We start from the raw sequence: 26,309 nt of genomic DNA, 5'->3' as shown, positions 1-26,309 counted from the left end.
CCAGAATCATCAGCACAATATGCCATTTAGCTGAACAGAATTTAGCCATTCGCCTGATGTTTCTCACTTTGAACAAATGTCAGTTATTCTGTGTAGTGTGGCTTGCGAGACATCTGGTGTTTTGATAAAAGAACACTTTACAGGACTGTGTGCCTATCAAGTGATCACTAATGGCTACTTTCAGAATTTGCATAAATAATGTGTAACTTATTTGTTGGTATTACTTTGCAAAGGTGTAATTGGTTAATTCACAGGGTAAATGCCTATTGCAAACATTGCATTGTTTTACCACATGCTCAAATGGTGGCTATCAGCACTACAATAGCTGTTTTTCCACTGTTGGGCCAGTGCGAGCCAGGGCTAACAACGTGCTGTGCTGGGCCAATAGCTTTGGACCTCAAGAACGAGGCCAAAATCAAGTTGCGTTCCCACTCTCGGGCCAGTAGCCTGGCCAGGTGTTTCCAAACACATTCCTGGAGCCTCCCCAGCACTGCACATTTTTCATGTCTCCTTTATCCGACACACCCATTTCAGGTCTTGGAGTCTCGACTCATGAGCTCATGAGAGGTCATTTTACAGCATCAGCTCATGAGTCTCGAATCATGAGCTGATGATCTGAATCAGGTGTGTTTGATTAAGGAGACATGGAAAACATGCAGTTCTGGGGAGGCTCCAGGAATGTGTTTGGGAACCCCTGCAGTAGGCAGGCTCACCTAGTTACCTTAGTAGTATTCTGCATCCCTCCACCACTCCAACTCCTCAATCTGAGCCGGGGATAAGGAGAACAACTGTGGGTCTGAGCTAAATTTCGAGCCGTCAATCTCCTCGGAAAGCATGGCAGAAGGTCCACGAGCCGGAACTGAACTTGGCTCACCTGAGCTGCCCACAAGACTACTTATCAGCACAGATGATGGGACATTATTTTCAACTTGACTGCAATGTTTTATTCTACATCATTCAATGCATATTGCCTTTAACATAAATTAACCTTTATGCTATGCCCAATTATGCATTTTTCTAAGAGTTTCTCCTAAATCGGCAAACTAGGGTTTTGTGAATACAGCCCCTGAAGTTCTTAAATCTTCTTAAAAACTTAAAATCATGCAGTAACTTTAACATGGAGGGGATTGTGTGTGGAGTAGGTTGATAGTCCCGGTTTTGAGTGTTTGGTCCCCAACTGGAGCCGTTCTCAGAAATGAGAGATCATTTTACAGCATATTCAAAACACCCCACAAATACATTGCAAAAAATGCTGCTGACCAACATATATGACATGACATATATTACATGACTTGATGTATTTTTATTTATGTATTTATGTAAGTGTGATATTTTTATTACACTGATGACAATTGTCTTTCTCCACAGTGACTGCGCAGATGATTGTTGAAATTGCTCCTTTTTCTAAACCTCTTATCACACTGAGGAAAATGGCATTTTCTTTTCAGAATGAGTTTGCAAATGCCTTTTCAGTTCTGTGTGATATGTGAAACACTCTTCACACTGAAGACACTTGTAAGGCTTCTCTCCAGTGTGAACCCTCACATGAATCTTAAGGTTTCCTTTAAGCGTGAAGCTCTTTCCACAATGAGGGCAGGTGAAAGGCTTCTCTCCAGTGTGGATTCTCATGTGATCCTCAAGTTTTGCTCTGTATGTGAAACTCTTTTCGCACTGACGGCATATGAACGGCTTCACTATGGTGTGATTTTTTACATGATTCTTAAGGATGATTACTGTCTGTGAAACTCCTTTCACACTGATCACAAATAAAACAGTTCTCTCCTGTGTGAATCATCATGTGATCATTAAGGCTTACTTTCTGTCTAAAACTCTTTCCACACTGAGAGCATATGAACGGCTTCTCTCCTGTGTGAACTCTCATGTGAGTCTTAAGATTTGCTTGTAGTGAGAAGCTCTTCGAACACAGTTTGCAGGTGTGAGGCTTCTCTCCAGTGTGATTTCTTATGTGGGCATTAAGGTTTTTTTTCTGTGTAAATCTCTTTCCACACTGAGGGCATATGAACGGCTTCACTCCAGCATGGATTTTCAAGTGGACTTTAAGGCTTTCTTTTCGATTGAAACACTTCCCACACTGTTGACAGGTGAAAGGCTTCTCTCCAGTGTGAATTCTCATGTGAGTCTCAAAACTTTCTTTTCGACTGAAACTCTTTCCACACTGTTGGCAGGTGTGAGGCTTCTCTCTAGTGTGAACTCTCATCTGGAGGTTTCTAGTGTCTGTTTTATGAGTCTGTGAGTAACTAATAGATTGTTCTCCAGTCATGAAATCATGACATTTCTCATACTGATTTTTCTCTTCCATTTCATTCAGTTCTTGACTTTCCTCTTTCAGCTCCATCAGGCCTAGGGGAAAAAAAAAGAAACAAATTCAAGTTAACACCATTTAGACGTGTAAAACTGCAAATCCAGCAACACGTATGCTGAATCCTATACCCACTAAACAATTGAAAAATGTGTAACCTGTAATCTCAGAACCTCTTGTCAATGTTGTTCATTCTTTGCTTTCTTTAGGACATGTCCTAAATACTTTCAAGCTGGCAGTTATCAAAGCCCTTATAAAAACCCATAGTAGAGCACTGGATTGGGATCCCGCAGGTCCCAACACAAATGCAGCAGGAGCAGGCGGTTTTACCTTTGCTGCCGGTGGGAATGTGAGGTAAAAAATATACTCCATTAAATCCCTTCTATTACTAACGCACATAAATCACGTCACACCTAAGAGGCAGTGCAATCCAAACAACTTGCATAATTTTCCTATGTCTTCTAGTTCCATTCATTGCTAAAACAATTGAACAAGTCTTTTTTTCTTTTTTTTTTTTTCAACCAAGTCACTACCTTTCTTGCACAGAATGACAAAGTATTTTATCTTTCCTAAAGAAAACAATTGTAGAATTAGTTTGCTTACTATAAAAGCCAGACGTGTTTTGAGACCTACGTGATTACAAAGGTCAGATGTATCTGAGAAATTAGTTTGGCCACTAAGCATGTTTTGCTGGTAGTTTTCAACCAGACAACAGGAAGATGTGAAATGTGTAAGATCATTATTAAGGGTGTCACATGAAGGCTTCTTGACTCCAGGAAGTGTTGAGAGTTTTTGATACAATGTTACATTTTGCCTATGAGAAAGGGTTGACCATCAACTGGCAGAATTCCACCACGAGAGATTAAGTCAAAAGATGTAGACTAGTTGGCATTCAGCCACCCTTACAAAGACAATTATCTCGTGCATTAGTAACACCTGCAGTTTAATTGGAGAAGTGACTGTGGTGAAAATGTTGGGGAGTACTTGGGAGACTCCAGGAGGAGAAAGGGAGGAAAGCACCTATAAATGAGATCATGGAAAAGAACTGTAGAACTCCAGTGTGTTCATGTTTTTACCCACGGAGCTCTTACCTCAACAAACTACAGACGAAACGAGTCATAGAAGCATTCCACATGAATGAAGGCAGAGCCTTGGCACACACCTATTTAGTTATCGTCATGGACCAATGGTAGTACGAAGTTGTTTTGCAACTTTTCCTGAAAGTTCGCGTTGGCAAGCCGGTTCGAACTTCCAAAAAGAACACAAAACAAACTTTGTTTTGGCCTGATTTTGTTTGAAATGACGTCACATCAGTTTGTTCGTCTATTTCATTTTTTTTTTTTTTTACACAGTTTTAACAGATAAGAAAAATTTATAAAAACTGAGATTCAGATGTGGAGCTGGCATCTCACTTTGTTGCTTGTCAATAAAGTTAAACTCCTGGGACCTGGAGATTCGACTCAGAGTTTTCTTTGAGACCAGAATTGAAGGAACATCGAATTTGCCACAACAAGGACAACCTCCTGGACAACAACCAGTCTGGTTTCAAAAGCAGACACTCGACTGAAACTGCCCTGCTCTCAGTTACTGAGGCTCTAAGACTGACTAGATCAGCTTCTAAATCTTCAGCACTCATCTTGCTGGATCTGTCTGCTGCTTTTGACACTGTTAACCACCAGATCCTTCTGTTCAACCCTCAAGACAAAGGGCATCTCAGGAGCCGCATTTCAATGGTTCAAGTCTTACCTCTCAAGTAGGTCCTTCAGGGTGTCATGGGGGATGAGGTCTCCAAGTCACATCATCTAGCTACTGGGGTGCCTCAGGGCTCAGTGCTCGGACCACTTCTCTTCTTCTACATGTCATCACTAGGACCTGTCATTCAGGAACATGGTTTTTCCTATCACTGCTATGCTGATGACACACAACTCTCCCTCTCATTCCAACCAGATGATCTAACGGTAGCTGCTTGTATCTCAGCCTGCCTGAGAGACAGTTTCTGCTGGATGAAGGACCACCACCTTCAACTCAACCTTGCAAAGACAGAGCTGCTTGTGGTCCTAACACTCCATCACAACTTCTCCATTCAGCTAGGTTTGTCTAACATAACTCCATCCAGGACAGCCAGGAACCTTGGAGTCGTGACTGATAATCAGACCACATTGCTTGAACTGCCCTGGACCTGCAGATTTGCCTTGTACAACATCAGGAAGATTAGGCCCTTCTGATCCTCCCAAATAGTTTAGAAAAATCGTTTGCAGCATCATTCATTAAAACATCTCTCTATTTGACTCCATATTGCTCATAAAACTATATTTCAGCGAATTCAGACCAAGATGACAGCTCATCTCATGAAGACAGTGCATCTGCAGTAGCAACACTGATAAGAAAACATAAAGACATCCTAATTTTTACCATTCAATTTTCAGAAGAAAATAAACTTGTTTGCATTTACCTCAATAGTATTTTATATTTTTCTTTATTACATTACTTTTTTGTTCAAACGGCAAATGTCAACAAGGGATCTCTGTGCAAGCATCATCTACAGGCTCATTTTCTAATGCTGGGGCTATTATCAATCAGGAGCAGGCTTGTTTGTCTCCTAAAATAGCAGACATGCACACTTTTTGAAGAACTGCTGAGTGATTTAAAGATCTTAAGTATGCAGCAGTGAGCCTCACATACTGACTTGAAACTGTTCATTTTGCACTGAAAACTATTTGAACTTTATTTTGTGCAGTGGCTCAGGAGATGAAACTTTGAGTCTGTAAACAAACTCAAAAATCAAAGTTTTTTTGAGGTAATGTAATCTTGTTTAAATGGATTTCACGAGTTTGTGTGCCCATATAATCTTAGCGTAAGTGGTAAACAGATTTGGCTTGCTGTCTGCTATAGAGGGGCTCGGAAAGAATATCCTACTCGAGCTCCGATTGCCCCCCATAACAGGCAAAAATAAGTACAAAAGGAGGAGAAGGGGAGGAGGAGGGATGCCAAAAGAACTAACAACAGGAAGAGGAAAGATGCTGGTTTTATACCTCGGTATTAATTGGAAGATTAGATGGGCGTACTCCTCCAGAAATTACGTTTATTAACTTCACTTCATAAAATCGAATTCAAGGTATCGGTAAGGGCATTAATATATATATATATTTTTTTTTTACATTACCCAGCTTTCATTCATTCATTCAAGAAAACAGTCCCGTGCAGAACTATAACCTGCAGTCTGACCCAAGAGAACTGGTTAATTTCAGGCAGATCTCAAATCTGCCATTCATCTATAACATATTAGACAAATAGTGTCCTTGTACTGGTCTTTTATCCTCTTTGCGTTGAGTTGTGTGTCAATATAGCTTGTGCTTCAAGAAATCTTCTCCCATCATCAATCTATACACTGAGAAAACATTGAGCGAGTTGATATATTCCAGTATATTCCACACTTCTTGTGCTGGCACTACAATAAAACACAAAATCAAATTTTTCACTCTCTTTAGCAATATCTAACACTTTTCTTGACATCTGTTAAATATTTTCAAATTTTTTCTAAGATGAGGCACCTGTTTCTAACTAATGACTATTACAAATACACCTGGTGTCACAGACAGGGCTTAGCCTAAACCAGGATTAAGCCTTAGTTCAATTAGGGAATTTAAGTAGCTATTATAAATGTTCACTAGAAAAGGAAAAAAAAAAACATTACTGGTGTGCATCTTGAGACAAAACAATGGCTCTGACATATTATAAGCTCTGTCAGTACAAGTTACTTTCAGTTAAAACAGCACTGTAGTCTAGGGCTAGTTTAAGCCTCGTCCGTGAAACCGGTGGATAATCTACCTAAACTTGACCCGCTTGGAAGAGTGGGCCAGAGCGCAGTTTGGTTGGCTCAAGCGCGGTTCAAGCAGTGTGAGCGCTACCGGTTGAGAACAGAACAACTGCTACTTTTGTGTGAACTTCTGTCATCATTAACTGTCATCGCAAACATCTTTATTACTACTCTGATAGTACACTTATCAATTCATGTAATTAATTTGAGTGTATTTGGTTTTATAACGGGTCTGCTTCTCAACTTTATTGATGAACAGGAAGTGTAGTTTGCAAATAAAGCTGCAAATTCCTCCACGTCAGCTGCCTTTGTAATAATCCTCTGATATGTGCAAGTGAAAACTGTAATGATAAAATCATAAATTATAAATATATTAGGCAGTATCTTAGCGCAAGTGCATTTCTTCATGTTTTCTTCCATTCAAAAAGTTGCATCGTATATGATTTAAGCATGCTTCGGCCTGGAACGTTAAATGCAATGCGAGTGCGGGCCAGCGGGGGAGTGGGGACAATTGCGCTCTGGCTCGGTTCAAGGCAACACCCCGAGATTGGATGTTTAGAAATAGTTGTGAATATTGGATGGAATCATATTTATCACATTTAAAGGGGTGGACTCAGGGAAAAATACAATTGGATCCTTTCCCTCCAGATGGTTCTTTTAAACCAGAGGATATAGAAAGTGCAAATTTGATGACTAATGGGGGATGGGGAGATCCAAAATGGACTAATAAATACATGAAAGAGTGTAACAGTAAATGGAAAGAGATTAAAACATGTTGGGATAGTGGCTTACGGTCTGACCCCTTCCCTCTCGCTAGGGGCACCAGACAGGGCTGCCCACTAAGGCATAAGGGGCATTTCTAAATGAGGTACTGAGCACAAAATAGCATTGTATGTGGATTATATATATAAAATGAGAAAAGAACTGAGAAAAGTAGTCTTGTGCATCAGTCAAGGTCTTCCAGGGTGTGGACCCCTCCTTTTGGAGGAGGTCCTAAGAAAATTTACCATAGAGAATGGTATCCATAATATGTCTGTGATTGTAGAGATGAAAATGTAATGGAAAATTGTTTTAGGATCCTAGACTTGTGTATTTAACTTTTCATGTGTGTGGGGTTTTTTGTTGTTGTTGTTGTTGTTGTTGTTGTTTTTCTTTCTTTTTTGTATTATGCGTACTTATGAATATATAGGTTTATATTTATAGTATTTTAATTCTTCATCTGAATTGATGTTCTTTGTTTTTTAATGTATTCATCTTATATCATCCCCTTTGTTTAGAGACTTAAATTACAAAACTGGGCAGAATGAGGGTTTCATGTGTGTTATGAGGTACTTTTTAATCCCTCTGAAGAGGACAGCAAAGCCCAAGTAATGTATATGTAACCCTATGCTTTGAGGATTTTTTTTCCCCACAGAAAAGTATATTGACCATATTAACGCTGAATAAACATGTCCAAAAAAAAAAAAAAAAACATGTTGGGATAAGGGTCTGGAGAGGCTAGCGTTAAAATCAAATGCACCCTGCTAAAGCAAGTGACATCGAAAGTATATGTAACAATCTTCAACAGTGAACAGTCTTCACCCTCTCATCCGGAGAAATATGTGCAGATCCTGAAAATTCATACCTGCTATGCACAACGGACAAAACTTTGGGGATGATGTGGCAGATAGGGTGATAATCAATTGATGCATGTTCCTCTCTGAGAACAGACAACCATAAAATGATTGGAAAAGGTCCGGCAGTTAATCCTAATGAACTGTTGTGGGAGGAGGAAGACCACGTAGAGACATTTTATGAGGTGCTAGAAAGGATGTTAGAGAGATGGGCGATTTCTAAAAGAAATATATTCTATGCAGTTAACGTTAAACAGCAGCCAGAAGAATCCACCGCAGCGTTTGTAAATTGATTCAAAAAGGCATGCAAACCACATGAGATCATAGCACACTGTTCATTAACACATGTCTGAACAATATGAATTCAAACCAGCTGATAAAAGTAACCACATCAAGAATTACTGAGTTGGCTGTGGAGGAATTTTGTGCTCGAGTAAGAGAGTTAGATGCTGCAGGAGGATTTTTGGGTAATAACGGGGTGACAAATAAAACTGAACCTCCATTTTGACAGACAACAGCAGAACAGGGGGAAGAGGCTCCACACAGACCAGGGAGATGTAATTATTGCGGCAGACTCTGCCATTGGGCAATAGAGTGCAGGAAATGAATATGCGATGGAAGAAAGAAACAGAGAGGGACAAACAAAAAGCAGAAGTCGAACTCCAACCAAACAACCAATAACAAATACCAAACAGAACGGACTCCCCAATAGGGATGCCTACGGAGTGAAGGAACCCCAAGAACTTCTATGTTCACTCTAAAATATGATAATAACAAAACTGATTTGCCAAATTTGGAATTGAGTGTACATGGGAAGAAATATTGTTTTCTTATTGATACTGGTGCCCGCTGCTCATCAGTCACTTGTTTAATGCAGACTGTCTGTCGTTCTTTCAACTTTGAGTAAAGATAAAGATTTGGTTAACAAATGTTTATGTTACATCAGTTATTCACGTTAGTGCTGGGCGAGAGTAGACCAATCTGTCCGATCAGATCAGAGTAGGCTCATGGAAAGGAGGGTCGTTTGAGAATAACTGAAAAATGTGGTGAAACTTCCTAGCAACTACACAGCACTAAAATCAAACTAGAAACAACACAAAAACACTTACAGTATGCAGATCCTCTTGTAGGTTGAATGATTATCATAAGATATCATAAGATATTGGGTTTAATAATGTTACACAAAATAAGTTGTTTGTTTTGCCTATTTCTTAATTATTTTAACTAATTTAATGTGGTTATTCATTTTGTTACCAACCTGTTTGTTCCTCAGTATCTTCATGTTTGACTCTGAATGTTTCTTCAATCTTCACGTCTTCACTCTCCTCTTTAATAAACTCCATCTTTATAATAGTGTGTCACGTGGATCTCAGTCGCTTCAGCAGGAGTTTCTCTGTGTGTTTGGACACTCTGTAATGATCAAGATGAGAATAATTAACAGAAAGAAAAACATCTCAATCAGATCTAGTTCAGTAGTTCAGTGCACTGGTGAGAGAGTCAGAGTGAGAGTTAATGGACTTAAATCATCTGTTTAGACAAAAAAAAAACCGCTCAAAACTAGCACTACAAATTAATTAATAGAACACATATTAATGCATAAATATTAATTGTCTGTCTAATTATTTAAATGTGGTGTGGATTGATTTGTAGATTATATTTAATGGATTACACTGTGATGAGAACAGTATATTTGTAGAAGTCATCATTACACATGTTTGTGTTCTTGTTGTTCTTGTTCAGTGATTCAAACGATTACAAACTCTGAATCATTTGATTCAATTGAATCTGGTTTTAAAAAAACTCTCTTATAACTTATAACTATTAAACTCTCTTATAAGCTATTCTTATAACTTGTCAGAGACCAAACAGTGTTTATGTTGAACTGATTCAGAATATTGGGAGTGAAAAGAGATGCATCTTTTCTGTTACATGTTTACTCACAAAACACCTGTTCATTACAGTTATTTATGCACTTTACTCATAAAAATTATATTCATTTCTGTTATTAAATGCATTACAATATTAATTAAAAAAAAAATATTTCATAGTTTTCTATAAAATTGCCTGAAAGGGTTGTATTGATTTAAATAATATAAATGATTAAAAACACAAACCTTTCTTCAGAAGAATCACAGATGCAGCAGCGCGGCGCAGCCTTATGACGTCATGCTGCCACACCAAAATAAAAGTCCCGTTCGCACGCAATATAAATTCACATACAGAAAACACATTTAAATGATCAGATAAAGAAATTAATCAACTGATAAATCACTGATTTCCAAAAGCAATCAATACCACTGTGATTGTTTCAAAAACTTCTGGCTTATGTTTAAATATAATTATATAAAATGCTGAGAATTTGTGAGATTCTCAGTCATGAATAAGTATCTTGATCTTCATATTATAAATGATTGGGGAAAAAAAAAACCTTTTTCAAACTCATTAAAATTTGTAGTTAAAAATTAAGTTTGTGGTTGCAGAGAAATATCTTATATTTAATTTATTAACTAAAATTGAATCCATATAATGATGAATATATCCATCTTATTCCATCTTAGTTTCTCCACAGAATATAAGGGCGACTTTGTTTTGTTAACATGCATTAAATTAAAATGGCGTGACTGTAAAGGATTACACTGATTGTGGATTTAAAACAATAGATTTTGACTTAGACTTTAATTAAAATGGTTAAAATCAAATGAAATCAGGTTTACATTTCATTATCTTTAATATAATTGTCGGACTTTGTGCTGAAATGTAACTAAACATCTCTTAAGCGCTCAGATTCACAAACAGGTACTCATTACTGGAAACTGAATTACAAACAAACAAACATAACTGTGACCAACAAGACAAACAGAAACAGTGGCACTGACTTGAAGTGCATTAGACTGTAGATCGCATTAAATGTGAAGGCAGAAAAAAAAACAGAGCATGTCCCTCTCAAATGCTCTGCGGTCACATACACAAATCATTTATCTTACCACTGAGTTCTCCTAAATAGCAGAAAAGTTCTTAACGCAACTGGTTTTCACTTAAGACCTATTCACAAAGCTGCTGAGACAAACTTTTACTAAGGAGTAGACAGAAGTCTTAAGCTAAGAGTAAGGGCGGAGTTAGACCTTCGTTGCTATGGATAATGTCAACACACTTACCAACAATGCCCACAGTGATTGGCTGATGTGGGAGGGGCCTCTGTCAGTGATTTAATCATAGAAATATTGTAGAACAAGGTGTCATGTTGCCATATTCAAATAAATGTTGTAAAATAAGAATATTGCTATATTCAAATAAAACATTTAAAATAAAAATGTTGCCATATTTAAATAAAGATTTTTTTAAAAAGTAGGCGAAGTATCACCAATTAAACAAGTACACCGATCAGGCATAACATTATGAGCACCTTCCTAATATTTTGTTGCTGCCAAAAAAGCCCTGACCCGTCGAGGCATGGACTCCTCTAGACCCCTGAAGGTGTGCTGTGGTATCTGCACCAAGATGTTAGCAGCAGATCCTTTAAGTCCTGTAAGTTGTGAGGTGGATCCTCCATGGATCGGACTTGTTTGTTGTTTGTTTCTTGTTTGTTGTTCATCCCACAGATGCTCGATTGGATTGAGATCTGGGGAATTTGGAGGCCAAGTCAACACCTCAAACTCATTGTTGTGCTCCTCAAACCATTCCTGAACCATTTTTTCTTTGTGTCAGGAGCATTATCCTGCTGAAAGAGACCACAGCCACCAGGAAATACCGTTTCCATGAAAGGGTGTACATGGTCTCCAAAAAAGGTAAGCAATGCACACGCACCCAGCCATCCACGTGATGTAGAAGAAAACGTGATTCATCAGACCAGGCCACCTTCTTCCATTGCTCCGTGGTCCAGCTCTGATGCTCACGTGTCCACTGTTGGCTCTTTCGGTGGTGGACAGGGGTCAGCATGGGCACCCTGACTGGTCTGCGGCTATACAGCTCCATACGCAACAAACTGATGCACCTTTCTATCAGAACCAGCATTAACTTCTGGAGCAGTTTGAGCTACAGGAGCTCGTCTGTTGGATCGGACCACACGGGCCAGCCTTCGCTGAGCCTTGGCCGCCCATGACCCTGTTGCCGGTTCACCACTGTTCCTTCCTTGGAGCACTTTTGATAGATACTGACCACTGCAGACCGGGATTACCCCACAAGAGCTGCAGTTTTGGAGATGGTCTAACCCAGTCGTCTAGCATCACAATTTGAGCCTTGTCAAACTCGCTCAAATCCTTACACTTGCCCATTTTTCCTGCTTCTAACACATCAATTTTGAGGACAAAATGTTCACTTGCTGCCTAATATATCCACCCACTAACAGGTGCCATGATGAAGAGATAATCAGTGGTATTCATATACCTGATCGGTGTATGTTCAGCTAATTGTCAGCCTCTTAAATGTATACATCTCAAGAGATAGCAGAATTCAAGCAACAGATGATGTTTTATGAAAAAAAGATCAGCAGGAGCAACACTATGTAATCAGCTCGAGAGATGCCATATATACAGTAGACCAGGGGTTTCCAAACACATTCCCGGAGCCTCCCCAGCACTGCACATTTTGCATGTTTCCTTTGTCCGACACACATTTTAGATCTTGGAGTCTCGACTAATGAGCTGATGATCTGAATCAGGTGTGTTTGATTAAGGAGACATGGAAAACATGCAGTTTTGGGGAGGCTCCAGGAATGTGTTTGGGAACCCCTGCAGTAGGCAGGCTCACCTAGTTACCTTAGTAGTATTCTGCATCCCTCCACCACTCCAACTTCTCAATCTGAGCCGGGGATAAGGAGAACAACTGTGGGTCTGAGCTAAATTTCGAGCCGTCAATCTCCTCGGAAAGCATGGCAGAAGGTCCACGAGCCGGAACTGAACTTGGCTCACCTGAGCTGCCCACAAGACTACTTATCAGCACAGACGATGGGACATTATTTTCAACTTGACTGCAGTATTTTATTCTACATCATTCAATGCACATTGCCTTTACATAAATGAACCTTTATGCTATGTTGATGCTGTTTTTGCTATGCTATGCTTTTAAGAGTTTCTCCTAATTTGGCAAGTTAGGAGCTACTTTTAGCATTAAGATGTTTTGTGAATACAGCCCCTGAAGTTTTTAAATCATCTTAAACTTAAAATCATGCAGTAACTTTAACATGGAGGGCATTGTGTGTGGAGTAGGTTGATTGGAGACAGTCCCGGTTTTGGGTGTTTGGTCCCCAACTGGAGCCGTTCTCAGAAATTAGAGATCATTTTACAGCATATTCAAAACACCCCACGAATACACTGCAAAACATACAGAGCAAAACCTCTACAAAGTCTAATTTAAAGGTTGTCTGCCTCAACCACTTAATATGTGAAACTATACTGCCCTACAAAGGCAAAGTGCAGTAACTACGCAAACACTGAAACTGAGAAAAACGGCTTTAAAGTTTTTACACCAGCCAGTCAAACATGTTGTGGGTAGATTAGTGGTAATGCATTCATGTATTGCCTTCTTAGGAAGAAATTTTTTATAGATAAAAACCTTGACCACCGATGTGATCTTTGACCCCCAAAATGCAGATACTGCACTCTGCCTTTGGATGACCTTAAACAACTAAAACACTATTGCAAAGGCAAAGTGCAGTATCTACAAACTAAAAGTGTTCATCCAACTTTTTTTCATGCTTCTTAATACATGTTGATTGTTTTTAATAACTGTAATAAATTTTTTTTTTATGTTTGCATGTTGTGAATGTTAAAAATGCTCCTTTTACCTCCTTTTGAGTTTTTTGCTCATTTTATTTAAAAAAATAATTCATTAGACCAAGGTTGCTTTAAAAACAGTAGTTCAAAATTAACACAATTTAAAAAATAGAAGAACAACAAAGTTGCTTTAAAAATCCTGCTTTAAAATCCTTTGTTTTAACAATTCATCTTAATAAAAACAATAGAACAACAAGTAGGTAAGTAAGATATACTTATGTGTATGTATGTGTGTGTGTGTGTGTGTGTGTGAGAGAGAGAGAGAGTGAGTGTGTGAATGTGTGTGTGTAAAGTTCTCATTCATTTCTCTTCAGCCAGGTTCTCCCAAAACTGACGGCGGTTAAGGGGCATCATTGGGCAAAGTTTGGTGATTATCTCCCACTTCTTCTCCCTCTCTATCCCCTTGTCTCTAGCTCGCTTTTCTTTTGGATACTCCATTGTCACCTCGAGTCAACCAGAATTTACATTTTATTGCTAGTTGCACACTGTCATAACTCTGTAAGTGATAAATAAAATATACTCTTACTCTTATTTTCTCTTACCTTCTTCATGAGGAAGTCCAACTGTGTAAACTCCTCTTCATCATGCGAAAGTTTGAAGTACATCGCTCTTGACCCCCTCCTCAGCTGAATAACAGCCATTCCAGACAAATTTGGTGCATTCTTTATTTTAACCTGTGAGTGGCCAGCCCTCCATGCCAAGATGTTGGTACTCTTCATCTCCACCACATTGACTTTCCCAGAGTTGGAGGAAGCAATGACGTTCTTGAAATCTTCAAAATCCAGCACAGCACCTCCAGGCCGCTTCCTCATTTCTTTCTCCACCCCATGGTGGAAACTGTCTGCACTCATGAAGGTGTGCCCCGGTTCGAAGTATTTTAAAGTTATATCCTCAAGTGGGGACATCGGGTCATTCACCATACAGACTAAGGATGTAAGGAGGCACCAGTTTTTGTTCTGAGCAGTGCAATTATCAACCCAGTAAATTATGTGTTTTACATCCCGCTCCTCATTAAGTGCTGTAACAAAAGCAGATGCCACCTCCTCTGCCTTCCTTCCAGCAATGCCTTCGTGCCATATCACTGAAATGCTATTCTTCTTGGAAGATGACTTTTTCCCCACACTGGCGAAGGTTTCATGAAAGGCTGAGATGCGTTTGGTAAAGACTGCAGTCTTTACCCCAGGCATTTGGGGCAGCATGATGACTTTCTGGAGGTCAACACTGCGAATTGAGAGGTCAGTAAGCTCTTCTCTTTCTGCATCCAACCTGTAGTGATGCCTTCCTCTCTCTGCTCTCCTCTTGTGTTCCTCCCACTTTTGACAGTAGTGACATTCCTGAATGCCGGTTTCATTCTGGTGCTCTGCTCTGACGTGGACATCTTGCCTCAAGCAATTTTCACACTCCTCTTCACCCAGCTTAGTGAAGCTAATGTTCCTCTCTTTCATGACCTTCCTATATGTTTCATAGGAACATTTGAGAGCCTCTTTTTCCTTGTAATCTTTGAACATTAACTGAATGCTGACATCACTTGGCAGGTACCTCCTATGTGGGGCATGCTCACGTCTGTAATGGCTGGAAGTGGGATTAAATGATTCAATGTGTTCAAATATTGGAGCCATGTCAATTTTATTGATGGGAGTGTGCCTTCCTCTACGTTCTTGTGGTGGTGTTAGACTTGAGAAGATTGTATTTCCAATGACAGTGACTATCAATCTATCATTTTTTGGATGATAGCCCAAAGTTGTCAAAAATGTAGTTTTACAGACTTCCTGTTGCTGGCCAAGGTCATCATTCAGATGGTACTTAAGAGACCTGATTCGTCTGCTAGGAACAGCTGAGGTGTGGCGTATGGTCTGGCACTGTGAAACCATGTGGAAAATAAAGCTCTTTTTCTCACTGTAGGACATGTTCCAATATGCTGTAAATATCTGTCTCCTTTGATCCTCTGTTATTTTTTGAATGCATTTCTTCCTACACATTGGACCACAAGGCTTCCCCATCTGTGGAATCTTACTTTGTTCACTAGCTTCAGACTGCTCTTGAAAAACAATGTGGCTGCTATTGACATCCTCACTATCTTCATCATTATCACCCTCATCCTCCGGTACATAGGTAGCATCCCTCACATCATCATCCTCCACATCATCTTCCTCATCTCTGTCATCAGCCCTCATCACCCTGCCCTCATCCTGCTCGTTCCATTGTGTTACAGATTCTTGAAGACAGAAGCTATTATCTAATAATATATTATTATTACTATCTAACTCCTCAGTGTAACTGCCTGTCTGAAAATCTGCATCCAGTGAGGCAAACAACTCCTCCAGATGTAGTTTTCTCATCCTCTCCTCTTCACTATCTGCTTCTACTCTAGGATTTTTTGAAGTAGTTTCCTCACAATGTCCTGCAATAAATCATGAATGATGAATGTGATTGTATTACAATTAGTAGCCTTATCAAGTAACCTATTTAGTTTATTTATTTGAATGTTAAATAGATAGTTCACAAAAAATAAAGAAATTCTGTCATTATTTACTCCCCCTCATTATGTTCCAAACCTGTATACATTTCTTTGTTCTGCTGAACACACAAAAAAAAGTTATTTGGAAGAATGTCAGTAACCCCCCCCAAAAAAAAAAACATGAGGGGGGAGTAGATGATGACAGACTTTTCATTTTTAGTTGAACTATCCCAGCATAGTATCCCAACTATGACAGCTATTTCAAAACTACCCATATTAAAATAAAAGTACACTTCCATAATGTACTTACAGTGCTCTATTTTCACACACTAATTTTGTACTTCATATACTAAAAATTATTCTTAAGTATTAGCCTACTTCTTAAGCTAATCTTAAGAATATCTATTTTTATCATGAATATGGAATAACATAATATCTCTGTATTAAAAAAAAAAAATTAGTTACCACTTTTAGTACATGGTGGGTTCAAATGTACTATAAGTGGTACCTAGGCTAAGCACATTTTAATTTTCATGGTGTCTCAAAATAGCACAGAGTACACTTAGATATTCTTAAAATTAGATTAACGAAGTACTAAAGTTTTTTTTAGTATACTAAGTAGCCTTTAAAATTAGTGCGTGAAAATAGAGCACTGTAAGTACATTATGGAAGTGTACTTTTACTAGTGTGCTTGCTGTCGGCCCGGCTGCGCTCGTCCGGTTGTCACCTGCTGACTGGTGCCGCTAACTTTTAGCGTAACTTTGCCTAACAAGAAAACTTTACCAGACCCAGCTAACTTTTGAAGGAGCAACTCCTGTCAATACAATTGGATAAGCTGCCTGAAACGGAGAGATGTCCGAATCAACAAACACCAACGTGATTAAATCGGATTATCATTACGTTGTCAGAGGATATTGCCTTCAATAGAGCAGCACGGGTAAGTCAAAATTTGCTAGCGGCTGGCTAGTCAATGTTAACTGATCATAAAGCTGTCAGTTGCCTTACTATGAGTTATTATTTTGCTATCTTCCTTACCAGTCTTTGGATATTTGCGTTTTAACGCGAGTTCAACCATCATTTGGCCGCGGGATTGTGTCATGGTTGGCTTGTTGTTTCTGTGTGTTACGATCGGGGCAAACCGCATACAATCCCCTTCATGACAAGGCTACCAAGGCAGACCGCAGTATCTGCGGTGTCAAAAACGGGGAAACAAAGCCTCACTTACTGCGGTTTGCCTTGGTATTGGCTTGGGTTTTGTAGTTACTGCAATTTTGACACTCTCGTTTCTCTAAAACTGGACAAAATTGAACCAGCAAACTTTGTCACAAAACAGAACAGATGTCACAAAGCCCATTTCAAGTCTTAACTCAATTTTGACCAAATGTGTAGTTACTGCGCTTTGCCTTTGGACGGCAGTATAGTAAAGATGATGTTCAGGTGTGGCCACTGGATTTAATATGCACAAAGATAAAATAAAACCTCAAGCGAAAGTATAAAGAGGTGAAGAATATAAATTAAAATAATAATACAAATAAAAGAAGTGGTCATGAAGGTGAACAATTAGAAGAAGCCCACATTCAGCTGTGGTGTGAAAGTAGCTCTGATTTCAAACAGAACACAAACAGGCTCTTACATTTACATGACTTGATGTATTTTTATTTAGGTATTTGTAAGTGTGATATTTCTATTACACCATCTAAAATTGTCTTTCTCTAGAGTGAATGAGCAGATGATTGCTGAAATTTCTCCTTTTCTAAATCTCTTGTCACACTGCAGAAAATGGCTTTTTCTTTTCAGAATGAGATTTCAAATGCCGTTTCAGGTCTGCGTGATATTTGAAACTCTTCTCACACTCTGGACACTTGTAAGGCTTCTCTCCAGTGTGAACCCTCACATGAATCTTAAGGTTTCCTTTAAGCGTGAAGCTCTTTCCACAATGAGGGCAGGTGAAAGGCTTCTCTCCAGTGTAATTCTCATGTGTTCCTCAAGGTTTGCTCTGTATGTGAAACTCTTTCCACAGTGATGACATATGTAAGGCTTCACTACGATGTGATTTTTTATATGATTCTTAAGGTGATTACTGTCAGTGAAACTCCTTTCACATTGATCACAAATAAAACAGTTCTCTCCTGTGTGAATCATCATGTGATCATTAAGGCTTACTTTATATCTGAAGCTCTTTCCACACTGAGAGCATATGAACGGCTTCTCTCCTGTGTGAACTCTCATGTGAGTCTTAAGATTTGCTTGTAGTGAGAAGCTCTTCTCACACAGTTTGCAGGTGAAAGGCTTCTCTCCAGTGTGAACTTTCAAATGGACATCAAGGGTTTTTTTCTGTGTAAATCTCTTTCCACAATTAGTGCATATGAACGGCTTCTCTCCAGCATGGATTTTCAAGTGGACTCTAAAGCTTTCTTTTCGATAGAAACCCTTTTCACAGTGTTGACAGGTGTAAGGCTTCTCTCCAGTGTGAATTCTCATGTGAACTTTAAGGCTTTCTTTTCGACTGAAACTCTTTTCACACTGTTGACAGGTCAAAGAGCTCTCTCCAGTGTGAACTCTCATCTGGAGGTTTGTAGTTTCTGTTTTATGAGTCTGTGAGTAACTAACAGATGTTTCCCCAGTCATGAAATCATGACATTTCTCATCCTGATATTTGTCTTCCATTTCATTCAGTTTTTGACTCCATCTTGACTTCAGCTCCATCAGGCCTAGGGTAAAAAGAAACAAATTCAAGTTAACACCATTTAGACCATGCATGCTGAATCCTATACCCACTAAACAACTGAAAAATGTGTAACCTGTAATCTCAGAACCTCTTGTCAATATTGTTCATTCTTTGCTTTCTTTAGCACACGTCTCAAATACTTTTAAGCAGGCAGATACCAAAGCCCTTATAAAAATCCACAGTAGCACACTGGATTGGGATCCCGCAGGTCCCAACTCAAATGCAGCAGGAGCAGGCGGTTTTACCTTTGCTACCGGTGGGAATGTGCTATAAACTCAGCAGGGCTGTGGCTCTCCAGGAGATTTACCCCTGCCTTACAATGGCATAACTCTCTGCTTAACTAGGGGTGCATTTCCCAAAAGCACCTACGGTGGAAAGAAGTATATATACACTGTATATAGGCTGTAGAGTGTAAGCTACCCAACACTACCCAATAGATGTAAAAGATGTGGAACAGATCAAAAGTGTGGCTTTAATTTCACTAGGCTCTATGCAAACCATGTGCAATGCAATATTTGCGACAAGATAATTGCTGCCTAGACCGGCAACACAACAAATCTGATGAAGCGCTAGGCAGTGCACTGAGTAAACTTAAGAGCAGAAAGTTGCTCTGTCTTCGACTGCAAGAAGACAGAGTTGGTGCAGTCACCCTCTCAGCGTTCTCCTGCCACAGAGCTTCTTTCAACATGCCCACCACATGAGTCCTCCTCCAAAACTACTGATGAAGGCATGCACATACATTTAACATTTAAGCTTTCTTGTTTTTTTCCTATTCAAATTAATGTGAGAAGCAATCAAGCAACAGGAGGAGACAATATCTTTGTGCTGAAATTTCAGGTGAGTATATAATCGTTAAGTATACCACGGCAGCCCTCGTATGAAGCCCTCACTGCGTGAACACCAAACAGAGTAAAGACTAGCTACTCTACCTGCATGACTCCACCGAGCAAGGACACTGACAAGGCACTTGAGTTTTACTTTTTTTGTTCTTTCCTTCTCTACTTTTCTACACAACTTTTTCTAAGCTTTTTATTTTGTGACTGCTTTTTCACTATGTTGTTCCACATCTCTACTATTACTAACACACATAAATCACATCACACCTAGGAGGCAGTGCAATCCAAACAACTTGCATATTTTTCCTCTGTTTTCTAGTTCCATTCATTGTTAAAACAATTTAACAAGTCATTTTCCAACCAAGTCTCTACCTTTCTTACACAGAACAACCTCCTGGACAACAACCAGTCTGGTTTCAAAAGCAGACACTCGATTGAAACTGCCCTGCTCTCAGTTACTGAGGCTCTGAGACTGACTAGATCAGCTTCTAAATCCTTAGTACTCGTCTTGCTGGATCTGTCTGCTGCTTTTGACACTGTTAACCACTACATCCTTCTGTCAACCCTCAAGACAAAGGGCATCTCAAAGAACTTCAATGGTTCAAGTCTTACCTCTCAGGTAGGTCCTTCAGGGTGTCATGGAGGGTGAGGTCTCTAAGTCACATCATCTAGCTACTGGGGTGCCTCAGGGCTCAGTGCTCGGACCACTTCTCTTCTTCTACATGTCATCACTATGACACACAACTCTCCCTCTCATTCCAACCAAATGATCTAAGAGTAGCTGCTTGTATCTCAGCCTGCCTGACAGACAGTTTCTGCTGGATAAAGGACCACCACCTTCAACTCAACCTTGCAAAGACAGAGCTGCTTGTGGTCCTAACACTCCATCACAACTTCTCCATTCAGCTAGGTTTGTCTAACATAACTTCATCCAGGACAGTCAGGAACCTTGGAGTCGTGACTGATAATCAGACCACATCGCTTGAACTGCCCCGGTCCTGCAGATTTGCTTTGTATAACATCAGGAAGATTAGGCCCTTCTGATCCTCCCAAATAGTTTAGACAAATCATTTGCATTAGACAACATTGTGCTCATAAAATTCTCTGCTCATATTCCAGCGAATTAAACTGGATAATGATATGATATGATTATGATTATTATGATTATATTTTTCAGACTGCAGAGAGTTTCTGATGAGGATTTCGGAAAGCAGAACAGCTTTCCAAAGTTACAAAGATACTTTTACACTTCAACCATCTGTGTCTCAGCTGAAAGGAGCCCAACCCTGGGTCAGATTCTTAAGGCTGATTTATACTTCGTCGAGTGTACGCTGTAGCTACGGCGTAGGCTGTTTGTACCACGCGTAGCCTACGACGTAGCCTGACGTGCACCTCTACAAAAATGTCTTCAAGAGCGAGCACTTTCAACTTCCATAGGAATGAAAAACGCTCTGTTTCAGGGGACACATACTGTTAGTATGTTAGTACTGTTGGTAAACTTCTTTTGACAACATACATGACAAGCTGCTTCTTCTTTGGGTTTTGTTTTGATACTCAACATGACCACGGACACTGCCTACTAGTGGTCTGCATGCACGTTGACGCGGACAACGACGCAGAAGTATAAATGAAAACAGATGCATAGCCTACGGTGCAGAGGCTCCGGCGTAGGTCCGATGCAGAAGTATAAATCAGCCTTTAGACTGGAGGAGGATCCGATGAGAAGGACCTCTGAACAGGTGTCAATACAGATCAATATGTATTACCCTCATTTTCTATTAAATACAGACTCAGGCCCAGCAGATGGAACAGGGGCTCAGTAAGAGAGCAGGGGACCAAGATGACAGCTCATCTCATGAAGACACTGCATCTGCAGTAGCAACACTGATAAGAAAATACAAAGACATCCTAATTTTTCCCATTTAATTTTCAGAAGGAAATAAACTTGTTTGCATTTACCTCAATACTATTAAGGCTGTCAGCAGATAAAAATTTTGCACACCCCTTTGCGCGATTAATCGCGATGTGCAAAAACTATTTAATGAATTTAGTCTAATTTCAGGGTATAAAATTATTTTCAGTAAATCAAAGGCTTTACCACTAGGCAGTTTTTTTTTTCCATTCAAGTGGTCTGGATCTGGATTAATTTATTTTGGGATTAAAGTGTCAATTGATTTGAACAAACTTTGGAAAATCAATCTTGACCCAATCATTCAGACTGTTAAAAAAAAAAAAAAAAAAAACTGCAGCCTGGCAAGCCCTTCCTATACTTTTTTGGTAGGATAAGTTTAATCAAGATGAATATTCTTCCTCGATTATTGTATACCCTTCAGATTTTTCCTCTTTGGGTAAGCAGGAAAGTCCCTGCAAATATAGAAAGCATTTTTTCCTGGTTTGTATGGAGTGGCAAAAAACCTAGACAAAAAGTTTAAATCTTTGCAGGTGCCGGTAAAATAGGGTGGTCTAGCTATGCCAAATATTTTATATTATAACTGGGCGTGCCATACTAGACTTATCTGGAAATGGAATAAGTCCTATTGTGATTCACATTAAAGTGTGGATTCCTGGGCATGCTTCCCATGTTTTATTCAGAGTCTGTTTGCTTGTCCTTATTATAGGTGTGATGAAGATGTTAGGACAAATCCAAAACTTTACAATTCTATTAAAGTATGGTGACAGATCTCAAAGTACTTGGGTAAAGGGGAACGTATGCTCAGGCTATGCCCTATCTATCTGAATCAGGATTTTGCCCCTGGCATAGGCTTACATCTCTTTAAACTGTGGCATATAAAGGGGATCCGTGTGGTAGGAGACCTGCTTCAGGATGCTTTCTACTTATGTTACATCAGTTATTCACGTTAGTGCTGGGCGAGAGTAGACCAATCACAAAAGACTGGGCCATGTGGCCAATCAGAGCAGAGTAAGCTCGTGGAAATCGTGAGAATAATTGAAAAATGTGGTTATGTGCAATGTATATTAAGAAATGAAAGTGACCTTGACCTTGCATGGAAGTTTTGGCAGTTAGGAAGTTTTATTCGTCTTATCGCTAGTAAAGCAGTAAAGACTTGCATCACTTCTCTTGTTGACCATCGACTGGAAATTACAACCAAATGCTGCACAATGTGGCATTGTATATTATAGTCCAAGTTGTGTTGTGGTAAAAATATCAACAGGGTAGAGTCAGTAGCTCACGGAGTGCAACCATTTGAACCATCTACGTAGACTGTGTACCTAAACATTGCTGCCCATTGTCCAAAATATGTCATGGATTTTTTTAAATAACGTAAATCTTTCATGGGTTTTCTACTAAATATTTCAGTAAGAGACATCATTTATGTTATATTAAGCCATTCAAGTCTTAATACCAGGGAATCCCTTTAAAATAGCAAATAGGGGCACTTTAATTCATAAGCAGATATTCAGATTTATAATGTTACACAAAATGAATTGTTTGTTTTGCCTATTTCTTTATTGTTTTTCCTAATTTAATATGATGTCATTCATTTTGTTACAAGACAAATAACAGAGATAAAGAGATCATGACACAGAATGACTGAAAATGACACCAACCTGTTTGTTCCTCAGTTTCTTCATGTTTGACTCTGAATGTTTCTTCAATCTTCACGTCTTCACTCTCCTCTTTAATAAACTCCATCTTTATAATAGCGTGTCACGTGGATCTCAGTCGCTTCACCAGGAGTTTCTCTGTGTGTTTGGACACTCTGTCATGATTAAGATGAGATGAATTAACAGAAAGAAAATCACATCAAAATTAAGGGTGCTTTCACACATGAATATTTATTTCAGAACCTGGTTTCAGGAAATGTTTTATATAAAATGCAGCAGTGTTTGATTCTGTGAGTGAGCACATTAGTTACTGTAGTTAAAAACCAAAGAGCACCTTTTCATCTTAAAATGTGGTGTAATCGCACTTATCCATGCCAGAACGCTGTCCTGATGAAGCCTTGATTCGTGCTCTTGCTGCATTATAATATTCATATAGTGTTTTGCATGCGTCTCGACAGTACAAAAAAATCCACAATAAGCTCATGAAGTGAACTTGTCAGTCATTTTAATGGATGATGCTGAGAAAACACTGACCAATAAGGGTCAGTTGTGACTTGTCAGCATGTGACTTGCATAAACACATTTTGGTACGCTTTGAAATATTGCCTTGTGAAAGCAAACCGAACCAAGAAGAAAATGCAACATTGTAACAAATTTAGTGGGTTTTGGAACAATGCAATCGATTGACAGGTGTGAAAACACCCTAAATCTCTGAGTCTAGATCTAACTCTTTCAGCACAGATTATACAAACCATCAATATTTAGTCATGTATGATTTACATGTTTAATGTATATGTAATAGATTAAACTGTCATGAAAACAGTATATTTGTAGAAGTCATCATTACACATGTTTGTGTTGTTCTTGTATTTACAGCGGTGAACTGCAGGAGTCATCAGCATGATTCAGTGATTCGAGTGATTACAAACTCTGAATCATTTGATTCAAATGAATCTGAATTGTGTTTGAAAAGCTTATTTTCTCTATCATTACTTGACAGAGACCAAACGGCGTGTTTATGATGAACCGACTCACAATATATGGAGCGAAATGAGATGCTCCTTTTCTGTTACATGTTTAATCATAAAAACTGTTCATTACTATATATTGCTATACTTTACTCATAAAAACTGTTAAAATGTTAATATTATTATATGCATTATAATATTACATTCAAAAAATATAATAGATTTCTATATAATTGTTTTAACGGGTTGTATAGATTTTAACAATTTAAATGATTAAAAACACAAACCTTTCTTCAGCAGAATCACAGATGCAGGAGCATGGCGCAGCCTTATGACGTCATGTCACCACACCAAAATAAAAGTCCTATGTAACACTCTGAAAAAAATAATAATAATAGAAATTCACACACAGAAAATACATTCAAATGATCAGATAAAGCACTCAAAGAATACATTACAGATTCACAAAGCTTTCAATGCTACTGAGATTTTTTCAATCTTATGGCTCATATCTAAATATAATTATACAAACTACTGAGCATTTGTAATATTCTCAATAATGAATAATGTAAAATATCTTGATCTTCTTATTACAGAAGATTGCAAATAAGTTCAAACACATTCAAATTTGTAGTTAAAACTTAAGTTTGTGGTTGCGGAGAGATCTAATATTTAATTTATTAACTAAAACTGAATCCTTTTCATGATAAATGCATCTATCTTATTCCATCTTAGTTTCTCCACAGAATATAAGGTCAATAAATAAAATCAAATTTCAATTTTGTTTTGTTAAAGTCTCTCTGTTCAGATGTGATCATTTGAAAAATGGTGGTTAATCGCAATATATGTAAGGAATAAATTCCACACTTGGGTGATAACTGCTCTATCGGTCAGCAAGATGTTTGAGTTTTTAGCTTTAAAAGCTTTCTAAAGGTGCTTATTTGACATTGGTTAGTTGTTACAGGCCTCCCTCAGCAAATTCTGAATCTCTTGTTCTATTGCAACAGCAACTTTCTACTATTGAGTATAATGTCATACTATTAGTCTGTGAATATCTTGGTTATCGTTTTGTGACACCATCAAGTTACCTCAGAGACCAAGTGACAGCGCTGCAGAGTCATTCAGACAAGATCGCCTGCATGATTTAGAATGGCGGCTTCGGCAGCAGGAGATGACATCACAGTCAACTCATGTCCAGCTCACACAGCGTCAATCCTTCCACCAGAGATCTTACGACAGAGCAGATGATAGCAGAATTGGCTACAGTTCAACCCAGTTATGTATTCCTCTGAGTCAAGAAAGTACCTACAGGGGACCAGCTCCCACCATTCTGAACTTCGTTAAGCCAGATCTGAGAGAGTTTAAGGCTATGTGTTGCTCTGGAGAACATCCTACCAGCAGATGCTTCTTGTTCACCTGAAGTCAGAGGAAGCACTGTTGATTGCCGACTCCTACTGCAACTCGTTATACCACTTCTCAAAGACCATTGAGGCACTTAACCAACACAGCCCCATGAGTTGGCCCTTCAAAGAATTGCTGAGAATTGATGGTCCGAATGTTGACCACGGAGATGTGACAGCCTTCCAAAGAGTTTGCATTCTAGTGAGTATGCTTCAGCAGCTGGGGAATAAAGGCTACTTGGAGCTAGAGTGCGTTTCCCACGCTTCAAGACTGTTGTGTAAACTTCCACATGATCTACAGACATGTTTTCTTGCTGGATCTTTTAGCATAGTTAGAGTTCATGCTCTAAGGTTAAGGTGATTTGGAATGGTGCATGTTGATTCAGAGTTTGCGTCATCTGAAGCCCTTGCAGAACCAGGTAGTACCAGGTTCTATCCACCAGCAGGTAAGCCAGTAGCCATGCAAAGAAAGGGACAACAGAGAGACACAAGACAGCCAGCTAAGGCCACAAGTATCTTCCTCAACACAAAGAAAACAGTGACTTGCCAGATAAAGCTGACATGAAGCCCAGAGACGAGAAGATATTCTACCCATATTGTGATGCTCAAGACATGGGTGTGCCAGTTTCCAGAGACTGAACAGAGATCAGAAAATACAGTGGATAGAATCGAACAAGAGATGTTGGCATTGTGGAAGAACCCATCAAGCTGCAGAGTGTAACCTCAGGACACTCTAACTTGTAATCGCAGACAGCTGTACATCTTCCTCAAGGTTAATGATCGACCCTTACTGAAGATGCCTGAGACACCTAAAAGTAAGACCTTCAGAAA

At 39.1% G+C, this 26,309-nt stretch overlaps 1 protein-coding gene and 2 pseudogenes across 1 annotated transcript; all 3 read right to left on the bottom strand.

Moving 5' to 3' along the window:
- Positions 1-1,283: 1,283 nt before the first annotated feature.
- On the bottom strand, positions 1,284-25,205 carry LOC125244299 (annotated as a pseudogene).
- Positions 13,588-16,083, bottom strand: LOC125244291. The gene is made up of 2 exons (XM_048154342.1): positions 14,064-16,083; positions 13,588-13,965 (listed from the first exon to the last, which is right to left on the bottom strand). Exons 1-2 carry the CDS (start codon positions 15,858-15,860, stop codon positions 13,822-13,824), a joined length of 1,941 nt encoding a protein of 646 aa, XP_048010299.1. The 5' UTR covers positions 15,861-16,083; the 3' UTR covers positions 13,588-13,821.
- LOC125244298 lies at positions 16,580-24,459 on the bottom strand (annotated as a pseudogene).
- Positions 25,206-26,309: the final 1,104 nt, after the last annotated feature.

Source organism: Megalobrama amblycephala, linkage group LG14 (assembly GCF_018812025.1).
Source record: "Megalobrama amblycephala isolate DHTTF-2021 linkage group LG14, ASM1881202v1, whole genome shotgun sequence".
NCBI classification, from domain to species: Eukaryota; Metazoa; Chordata; class Actinopteri; order Cypriniformes; family Xenocyprididae; genus Megalobrama; species Megalobrama amblycephala.
This window is presented reverse-complemented; position numbering and strand designations above follow the sequence as displayed.